At 41.0% G+C, this 11,536-nt stretch overlaps 1 protein-coding gene across 1 annotated transcript; it reads left to right on the top strand.

Moving 5' to 3' along the window:
- Positions 1-1,224: 1,224 nt before the first annotated feature.
- On the top strand, positions 1,225-4,840 carry tmem70 (transmembrane protein 70). Its single transcript, XM_053883511.1, has 3 exons — positions 1,225-1,424; positions 2,257-2,377; positions 3,645-4,840. Exons 1-3 carry the CDS (start codon positions 1,263-1,265, stop codon positions 4,085-4,087), a joined length of 726 nt encoding a protein of 241 aa, XP_053739486.1. The 5' UTR covers positions 1,225-1,262; the 3' UTR covers positions 4,088-4,840.
- Positions 4,841-11,536: the final 6,696 nt, after the last annotated feature.

Here is an 11,536-nt window from a genome sequence, read left to right on the forward strand (position 1 = left end):
AACTGCTTCTTCCCCTTGGCCGCCAAACTGATCAATTTGTGAACTGCCCTTGTTGTTGTTTACTTATTCATTAATTACTTCTATTAATTATTTTATTTAATATTTTAATGTTTTATTTGTTTAATTTTGTTCATTATTGCATGATGTGCTGACGCACTTCCACGAATAGGTGGGATTCACACTGACATTGGCAATAAAGCTTTTTCTGAGTTCTGATTTCTGCTGTAATACTGTCCCATTCAATCTTTTACAGTGAAAATCCAGCCTTCAATACCTGGTCCTCCTTTCTCGCCCAGCTGACAAGGTTAACCAGGTTAATCTGTTTCATGAAGCCTCAACAGCCCTTTACTACATGTGAGGTGTCATCACTCTCAACAGTGAACTCAGTTACTCAGTTACGTTGGAACTGTTCCCATGATGCTCTGCAACACAGCAGTCAACCAATCAAAGTGCTTAATCACTTTTTACGGGCAAACAAGGTTCAAGCCGCCAAGACATTGAGCCTTGTCACATCAGAAATAACAGTTGGTTAGTTAGTTTGGTTTTTTTTTTACATTCAAGTGTGCACTGTTATCACCTGGCATGTGTATCCTTTGCCACTTCTCCGACTGGCCCCCTAGCAGCTGCCTGCACCCGAGTCACTGTCATTCATGACCTGAGGCACCTTTCTATCAAACCAGTTTGTGTTCATGTGAGAATTAGAATAGACACGGAACTGGAACCAAGTGTGAGGACTCTGCGTTGTTTAAGCGGAAATGAACACGTGTCCGATTGACTTAAACATTGAGTTACGCATCAGTTAGTCAGATAAATCATCAGATGGTTTGGTTAGTAATCCTTTTTGTTTTTATATGTCTCATGTCTGTCGTTTTCCTTTTAGAGGTTCTTGTCCAAGCTTCGTATTTTGATGAAATACTGCCGCCTACTGTACATGTCTAGCTACTACAACTTGGTCTCATACCGAGATGCCATATATATATATATATATATATATATATATATATATATATATATATATATATATATATATATATATATATATATATGCTTTTTAACAATTCAAAAAGCATTTATTTTTGACAGGGTAGTAGTGGTAGTGATAGTCCGCTCACCAGAAAGTCAGTCCGAGACACAAGTGTATCTGTCCAGTAGGTGGAGGTGGTGATCTGTGCGTGAGGCGATATGAGAAGGCGGAAGTGAAAGGCTTCTTCCGGTGCGCGAGGTCTTTCGTTTCATCACTTGTATGACAGTGACCGACCGCAATGATGTCGGCGAATATTCTGCGCGGATTAAGAGCGTGTGCAGTGTCTCAGTCATCCAGGCGGAGTCTACTGACGGTACCGGGATATGAAGCTTGTTTTAGCGGATGCCGGTTAAGACAGTTCCCCGGTGTCGGTGGTCCGCTGCTCGACTTGAATCTGAAGGTAACGTTTTGTTAAAAACACAGTCCTGAAATATGTTCAACGGTAACTGTAATAACGATATGCGTAAATGTGGTGTTAAAAGAAAACACATTGTGTAACACTAAACGTCCTAAAAGCGAATGGATATCTGTCTTTCTGCGTGTATGTGAATAGGTTGGTACTGGATGAATGCAGTAACAGGTTTGCAAAGACCATGTAAGTGGAATTACTCAAGCGAGAAAACAAACAGAAGAGTCACCAGGATTATTTGAGCCTGGTTGCTACCCTGCTTTGGGGACTGGCTGACTGCGTAGAACAAATCACCATTGTATCTTGGCCAGGTTTAATTCGTCCTGCTTTCATGCAACTGTGAGTCAAGGTTAAATTAAAATGGGACTACCAGAAAATCCCAGCTCGAGCCCTTAAAGAGACCACGTCAGCTCAATTTCAACAGGTGTGCGAGGAACAGATCTCCCGAACCGAGTTTGAACATTTATGAAATACCTCGTCTCACCTTTTTATTTTACCTGCAGTGTGAGGTGTTAATGCCACAGCAGGGGCTGTTAGGAAAGTGTGTGTAACTCCATCAGACGTAATGCTTTGTAGATTTGTGTCCCCCCACATTGCCAGTTGTACAGTATACACAACAGCTGAATTGTGGCTTGTCCTCCTTCAGTTACCGATAGTTAATGTTGACATTAGTTTGATACTCGATGTGACTGAATTGAGAACCTTTTTGATGCACAGTTGATAAATGAGGCCCCTTCTCATAGAAGAGACAACACTTTTCCTGGTTGCGAGCCGCCAACTTTTGTTGTTGTATTTCTGTTATTGTATTTTTGTTTGACTGCAGGTGACGTCCCAGCATCCTCCATCATCGTTCATTGTTCCTCCTCATCGTTTTCTATGCACTTCAACCCATCCAAAGGAGGGAAACCTGATCTACAAGGGCACTCTGGGAAAAGCCATCCGAGGTGAGAATCAGACAATGTATGGTACAATTGCACTGATATTGAGACCATTGATTTCCTTTGAGCTGTATGACTGCTGGTATGTGTCGTGGCACCTACCTAATATTAATATTAATTGTGTTTATCGCATTAGTAAGCCATGTATGTTAAGCCCCCATCAGCTACTGTCCTGTGCCGTTGCCAGTGGGGATGCTCAATCACTGATAGGCTGATATCAGTGTGACCTGTGAATGCCGATCACTACCTGTCATTGCCGATCACGAGTGACAGACATCACTGGGATGAAGCCCAGCTGGTTGTGATGTGTCCTCCCTCCCTACTCACTGCTCCCTCGGCAGCAGCATGTCTGCTGTGGAGGTTCTTTCAATCTGTCATTTAAAGTTTACATCCAGCAGCATTCGGCTCAAGAAAGTGAGATGACTAGTTCCTCAGCAGCATGCTGTTAGCGCAGCCACTGCATAGGAACACCCGCCGGTCCGAGTGTGACATTCAGAACGCGAAGCAAATTGCCCAAGAATTAATTATTACCCTGTCTCAGATGTTGTTTACACAGAGAGGAGGAAACAACCAAATCCGTCCCCGTCAGGTCCAGCATTTGTTAGCCACCTGAATCTGAAACCTGAAACTTTCATAAATGCAGTGCTCTCTGTCTCGGGGTCAGACTACATGCGGCGAGTATGTAAACATTTCACGGACATAACAAAGTCTCTAGACATTCGCCAAACTGCGACTTCTCACGTTGAATTACATGTTTTTCAGTTGTCCTTTTGACAGAATAGTAGCTGCATCCTGCAAGGTTGATCTATTTTCTCCTCCTTGAAGAGGTATATGAAAATGTGTCTGATTTAAAATGATTGAATCGTTCTTTTTTCACGTCATGTACTCAGAAGGTCTCATTTTGATGATAAAGTCATTGTGAATCCAAGCGCTGTATCAGTAATCGGCCTTCTGCCTGATCGGTATCGGTGATCGGCAGTGAAAATCCTGGTCAGAGCATCCCTAGTTTCCAGGCTTTATTTTTGTTCTGCAAATTTCATGCATTAGTCTTTGGATTTTTGTGAGGTTTATGCTAATGACGCTTCATTTATACTTTCAAAGTGCTCTTGTCAGTGCTTTTCAGACAAAGCAGAATTTGGTGTTTAAAAAAACACAAAAAAAAGAAACATCATGCTGCGTAACATACTGCATATATGTCATAATGATAGTTGTGGTGTACACCATGTTTTAGTCGTGAACCCTTAGTAAAAACAGTTCCTTCTTCTCTCTGCAGCTGTGAAGTTGTTCTCCTACAGCAGCAGCGGGTTCAGCCTTGTTGTTCTTCCTCAAGTAATCCTGAAGACTGGTTTTGGAACAGGCACTATGGCCTTGGAGGTGGTTTTATGTAGCTTTGTCGGCTTCCTTACCTTCTGTGCCCCCATTCTTCTCCATCTCATGACCAAAGGCTACGTGCTCAGACTGTACCATTGCCCAGAGACAGACACGTACACTGCTGTCACTATCAGCCTCTTCCTCACTGAGCTGAGGACCGTCTTCCATCAGAAGCAGGTTCAGATTCCAGGCGTCAACCGCATGTTCACCACCTTCTATGCGGACAAGATGGGCCTGTTGGTGAGCCCCGATTTCTTCAACACACCCCAAGACTACAACCACTTAATGGGCTACGACAAACCGTTCTCCTTTAGCTCAGATGACATTGAGCAACCAGAGCGTTGAGCCATATTTGACCAAGAAGAAACATGTTTTATTTCTGGATAAAATATAATTGCAATAAAAGGTTTAATAAAAGTTGACAGACTTCATTGGTCCTGAAGTTGCCTGTTTTTAACCTGCAAGATATGGCTACATAGGTTTGTGACAAGTGGTACCAGAATGTATGAGAGACAATCCACAGGCTTTTTACACGGTCTTTGACACGGTCCTTTATGATTGTGAATCTTAACTATTGGCCCCGGGTCCCATGGTTGGTCCGCGACCGCCTACTTGAGGGCCGCTAAAAGTTTTGTTTTACACCTTTGGGCTGTGAGGGCCGCGAGACGCTCAGTTTTAAGACATTAGCCGCACATGGTGGCAGTAGTGTGTCACTGAATTGACTTGACAAATGCAAATCTGTGATAGTTAACAACTATGGGCAGGTTCTTGAAAAGAAAAAAAAGTGATGTCGCCTCCCAACACTAAAAACTGTTGAAAAGCAGGTGAAAGCACCTGTTGAAGCAGTTTTGAAAAAATACTTTCATTTACACTTAACTTACATGTTCTTTGGAGTTTAAATAAAATACATTATTTTTAATTTGTGATATTTAGACATGGTTTTATTATATTTATTTTATTGAGAATCAGTTTATCCAATTTTCTTCACAGTTTGCATCAAGTGTGTGTATTTGTTTTCTTGAATATGACTTGCACCTGGTTCTACTGCTGGTTGGACCTTTCGATGACAAATTAATATCTTTGCGATGATTTCATGTCATTTCAAAAGGTTTTGGGTTGTTTATGTGTAAGTATATTAAATTTGGTTGTTGATCACGAATGAAATCAAGAGTAATGAATCATTTCTATTGAATGGGCCCTGGGCCCATTTGTTCTGGGAAAGTTGGGCCCAGAGATCAAAAAGGTTATATATATATATATATATATATATATATATATATATATATATATATATATATATATATATATATATATATATATATATATATATATATATGTTGGTGACATTAAAGATGAAGCATGCAGTAGTGATTCTCAAATGACAACTGAGCCATTCAGGGAGCTCTTCTGACGTTCAACAGCGTTTTTTCCTGGAGCTATTACATGTGACTGTGAATTTGAGGACTATAATTTAACAATACAGTACTGTACTATATTTGGAGTGTGATCAAAATTGCAGTTCACATCAGCTCAGTACTGCAGCAATAGTTGTTCAAGAATGAGTTTTCAAAAGGGAAAACATGGTTATGTATCTGCCAGACGGTTTGTGCTGGAAATATTGCACTGGAACGAGCTCCGTGTAGGTAGCTACACAGAGCCATTGTCACTCACTGACAAACATGCGTTCATCAATATAAAAATCCAGAGTCAGCACTTGCACTTCCAAAACTGTTGCTGAGTTCATGCCTTAGTCTTCCTTGATCATCTGGGCTGTGGCAGTCGGCAGGAACTGGCCACGTCTCATTGTTTTTCCATGGAGCTGTCAAAGCCTTGTTTGAAGCAGTTTTACCACTGACGAAGAGGTGAGTTGTTTACTTACTGCATGAGTGTCTTGTCTCTCCCCAGCCTGTGTTTTAGAACCAGGCTGGAGGAGGTCATCAAAATTTTAGCAGTTGTCACTGCTCACATTCTGAACAAATTTAAATTTGTACAGTGGATGAATGTCTATAAGCTGTCTGTTGAAATCACCTGCTTGGCTCAGAAAAAGATGGATCTGAAAATCGTATCCGCTTCCAGACATCATTGAAATTAGAGATCATTAAAATCTCTGACAGGATGCACATCTATCTGATTTCGATCATGAGATAAACACAAAACAGGATTTAGAAACTCATATTTATCATTTTGAAGAACAAGGAAGAAAAGATGGATTGCAATACTGATCACAAATTTATTTCAGATCATCTTGTTTATTAAAGAGAAAGATGGTTGATATATTAGAATCATTAACCAGAAAATTGTCACATGACGACCAGTCAGATAATTGGTTGCAGTTTGAGTTCTGTGGAGAGGGAAGTCTTTGCAAAATCCACAACTGAAATGAAAGTTGTCAGAACTACAAGAACAACGCAAGAATGTAGGACAGATGTCATAATCATGATACATGCAATTGGATTAAACAGATGAGATTTATTTTTATCTTCCTTCTAATGTGCAAAAGAAATCCCAAGATTAAAAAAATTAGTTCTATAAATGCCTGAGAAAACAACTCCTTCCCGCACCATCACGTAGGGAAGCTTCCATATCAATAATATCAAAGGAGGGAGAAGACAGAGGACAGCAAAATTCATCAACCAATTAAGTTCTAACCACAAACTATAAAAGGGATTCTCCTTCAGTGTACTCCGCCCTCTCGTGAGGCTTCGCTATTGGATATTCTCCCGGAACCCTGTTCCGGCACTGAAGAAAAAACCATGAACTCGCCATCCAATGGGGACAGACTACCCCCCTATAAAGGGGGTGGCATAATAATGCATCACCCTCTTTTCTCCTTCACGCACTGAGGACAGCAGTCATTGCTAGAAAGTAAGTACTGTTGTACAAAACCATCAGCATCTTTGCAAACATAAAACTCTCATCATAAGCTATGGAGGTTGACAGGAGAGAGTACAGATATTATACCTGATTTCGACCCCCACCAGCTCTGCTTCTGCTGTTTGGGCCTGCAGCATTGTGCCACAGACTGTGAGGCCTGTCAGGCTCTCCCTCCTACGAATAGAGCGCTGCGACTGGCCTACAGGGAGCCGAACCGTTCCACATCTCCTTCCAAGCCATGGGATGAGTTTGATTAGAGCCAGGCGCTGCTATGAGGTGGATCCGGAGACTCTGTTCCCTGTACGGAGCGTACTACCAGGTGGAGGACTTGGATTGGCGGCACAGTGTTCAGATGAACAGGCTCGTCCATCGAAGAACCTCTCTCACTCCACCTGAGACTTTGGAGATTCAACAGTCTGTCGGCATGGTGCTCCGTATGACACAGGCCATGGCCACCCTGGGGGGTCGGTTCCACAACACTGCACATGTCCAGCATCAGAGACACACACAGCCGTCGCTGGTCTGAGGACCAGGGTGAGCCCAGCCGGATCAGCTGACTGGTCTCTCCGAGAGGAGCGGCGATGATCAGCGCAGCTCCTCTCGGAGAGACCAGTCAGCTGCTCCCACCTCTGCTCCCGGCCCGTGCGTAGAAAGAAAACTTTCTATGCATCTAAACCAAAGTCTAATCTTGAATAAAAATAAATGCATTACTTTGGTGTCGAGCATGTTTCTTCTCTGCTCATTGGGCTTTATCACCGCCAAGTTCTCTTCCGGTCCCGGTCTGTGCAAACTGGAGTGGCAGCACTCGAGTGTGTTTTTGTTTGACATCGTTGCAGGGGACCGTGCAGTATAGTAACAGTCTCTCTACTTCCTTATCCATGACGCTAGAACATTCCTTGGGGCAGTGACAGACTCCTAAAGAGACCAGATCAGGCCCTCCGGCAATCGATCTCTTTGCAAGTCTTAAGAATCACAAATGCCCCCTCTGGTTCTCTCTCCGCAGGTCCGACAACCCACCACTAGGTGTTGACTCTGTGGCCCATGTAATCAGGCCCCTGGGCCTCCTGTACGCTTTCCCACCAACTCACTAGTTGCTAACTCGAAGACTGAAAACTCAGGGTCGGAGTGCGAGCATTGTGACTCCGGTGTGCCCCTGCGCCCCCTGGTTCTCAGACCTAGTGCTTCGCGTGAAGTCTCCTTATCTGCGCAGCACTCTCTACTCAGCGTCTTTTTTCCTGGGAAAAATATAATATGAGAATATCCAATAGCGAAGCCCCACTATAGGGCATTGCGCACTTCACAGAACAACAGTTACAGTAGGTAACAGTTCATCTATCTTGGCCAAAAGATTGGAGACCCTTATGCTTCTACGAACTGATGAGGAACTGGTGTGTTTTGTGGGTTGTGTGAGAAATAGACAAACACATGTCAATGTTCATGTGGTGGACCACATAACAGAGGGACGGTTGAGTGGTGTCTGGATGCTGTGAAGGCTTTTGACTCAGTAGGTTGGACCATTTTGTTTTAAGTTATGATCAAATTATTTTTCAGACCCTGTACTGTTGCAGTGGAACTTTAGACAAGGATGTCCATTTACTGTAGTCCTTCATTATTCTGTTTTTTATTGAGCCTCTGGCTCAAGCTATCAAAAAGCAGTTTGCTTATATGCAGATGATGTTTATAATAATATTCCAAGCCTGATGAATACAGTATAGTGGACACTCATGGAAGACACTCGAGTTACAAACTGAATGTTCAGAAAGAACCGAGTCATAAGCTTCAGTAACACCGCTTCATCATATTAAACTTCCATATCGATTGAAGTACCTTCAATATTTGGGGAATATGTTGACAGGAAATGTATCCAAAATATATGTGCTGTTTTTAAGGCTATTGCCTATTAATAAGGCATTTGATGCTGACATGGATGGGTGGCGCCAGTTACCTCGACATTACGGCAGTAGAATAACAGCAGTTAAAGTAAATGTAATCATTTGACAGCCCTAATTTCTAGAGGCATGTGAAACCACAAAAGACACTTGAATTGTCAACAGAGAGGGGTGGCATGGCCCGTCCATCTTTAAAAAAAAAATACCACATGGCTGATCAGCTCTGAGCCTTTGTTTATTGGTGTGTTCCAGATTATGGAGCCAAGTAAAACACTTTGAGTTGTCACTGTTGGATATATTTGATTGGATAGGTAGGATAGTACCAACCATCCTACAGCAAAAGCAGGTTATGCCCTCCAGTCATTCACATCATCCTCAGCTGCTGCTCTAATATGAAAGGCCTGGGGAGATCTTTTTCAAACATATTTTTTTGCAATTATGCAATCAATGGAGATTATGTATCATGTGTCTAGACATTTCAGTATATAAACACATAATTTTACACTAACATATACATTGTTACGCACGCACAGGAAGAAGTTAAATGCACCATCATCTAGGCAACACTGAAGAAAATGAAGATGAAACAAACGTGACACACAACAACAGATTGAATACAAGGCAGAAATCATATGAGCTCATTCTGCTTCTAGTCATTCAGTCAATGAAACTCATGAAAATCATGAGTAATTTATCATAAATTACACTTTCAATTGTCGTTTTAGATCTGGTCACATCATGGAGCTCAGATCGCCCCCAGGTGGTGCTCAAGCGCTAGCGTTTTTTTTCTTCGGGGTACAAAAGGGCTCTTTGGTTGATTCCATTTTTCCCATGATTTAATTCTCAAGAAATGTATTTAACATTTATTTGAATTCATGTCAGAATTGTACTGAGCAGCAGACAACAGATCACCTGACCTGCAGCGTCAGACAGACATGTAAAAACAGCGTTTGCAGAGGAGCTTAAATAACCACATTAACACTGAAAACACCATTGTTACTGGCCCAATGTTACAGACATATTTTATTACTATGTCGGGATGTTTTTTGATTGTGCAATATATTAAATTATTATTAACAGCTCATGGAAAACTTCTACAGTTTAAAAGCTACTTGCCACTGCGAACCAGCAACCACACATTCCCCTGCACTTCATCCTCTGTAGCACCATGTTTGCAATGCCACAGACAGCACCTAAGTTATCATATATAACTGATCATAACTAGTGTCTGAAAGTAATATTGAGCAGGCGTGGGCAACACATTTTGATGCCATGGTCTCATGACAGTCGATTTATTTCAAATTAATCGATTGTAAGTCATGTTTCAAGTGTAATTTTTTGACTTGTTCTAATATTTGTAAATCCAAAGGAACGTATGTTATAATAATATTAAAAATAACAGTAATAACATTGTGCCGTTGGAGCATCAAAAGTCAAAGTATATGTTGTCAACTTTTGGTACCTTTGCCAACAAGGAGGAATGTTAGTCAATGGCATACCTCAGAAAGGTGGTGTGGGATTTTTTTTGTAATTGGTCATAAGGAGGCATATGAAAACGTGAGTCCATTTTAGTGCTGTTCTGTAGTTTGACGTGGAAGGGTTTTGAAGGTTTCCTGATTGAGTAGCATGGCTCCCTATCATTGACACACAAGCACACGTGGACTTGAACCTAATTATTTATATGTAATGAAAGAAATACATTTATTATGAAATAAAGTTCATTTTTTGTATATTACGTGGGACAGCACCAAACCCTTTTCACACCATATCCATGTTAAAATCTATGGACCTGGCAGTGTGTATTTGAAGAAATTGGAAAAAAAATACAGAGAAGTTTATTGCTGGTCTGAGCTCTATAAGATAGTGAAACAATGAAATTGGGGTTTAAAAAAAAAACATATTTGGGTTGACACTAAACAACCACAAGAGTGAACATTTGTCGTGTTTGTAATTCTGTCTTGAAAAGGTCTGATTTGTGACCCGCCACAGGGTGTAATGCCATCTCCGGGCAGGCCAGCAGCTGTCAGCCAACTCACTATTTTGGTCTCAGCTCAGTGGAGCCAACTTTCACACTTGAGAGTCAGAGCTTCGGTAGGGTGGGATGGAACTCCCCGCACTCCTGCCCCATATCCTGCATGACAAGTCAACAAGAGCCCCATTTGTCTTCAGTCTGTCATTTAATCCAGTCAAATGAATTCAAACATTAATTTGCGGTTGATAAAAAGTACTTGACCATTTAGTGATACGTTTATTCCTGATTTTGTAACACCAAAATAACAATAGTGTCATAAGTAACAATATATGATCATACTTGGTGAAGTAGGAACTGTTATACCATTGTGAACATTTAAACAATTAAATGGCAACTCAGTGGCAGATACTCACTAAAACACTCCAGAAAACCATAGACTCAAGAGTAGAAAAAATGCAGCTCATTTGGAATTTACAGAGAACAAGATATAATTGTATTGATATAATTTAAAAATAAACATATCTTTTTATGGCACAGTTGAGAGGCCATCTGGAGAAAATTTGAAACATACAAGATGCAGCCTCTTGACACCTCAAAGCTGTTTTTGGTTATCAGTAGGGATGCAACGAATGTCTGTTTATGACAATTTTGTAACAGCGTTTGAACTGCAATGAAACTTCTGACTATGGACCATGCACAACATGATGTATGTTCAAATAACGTTATATATGGGGGGGAAAAAATGATTCAAAGAACTTCAGTTTTCCCAACACACAGTTGAGTGCTTTTTTTGTAGCATTATGTAAACAGAAGAGGGTCTACTTTTTTGTTTGTTTGTTTTCAATGATTTTATTTTTAGTTTCATTTACAAGCAAGCGTGCTGACATTGACACCACAGGAACAATTCCAAAAATAGAATTAAACAGTACAGTACAGTACATTTTAAATGAGCATTCAACCAATAAATTAAGTAAAATTACAATATTACATATATTATATTACCTTTAATATACTCATTCACATGCACACAAATGTAACAAAAATACATGGTAGGGTATC

This window comes from Synchiropus splendidus, chromosome 13 (assembly GCF_027744825.2).
Source record: "Synchiropus splendidus isolate RoL2022-P1 chromosome 13, RoL_Sspl_1.0, whole genome shotgun sequence".
Taxonomy (NCBI): Eukaryota; Metazoa; Chordata; class Actinopteri; order Syngnathiformes; family Callionymidae; genus Synchiropus; species Synchiropus splendidus.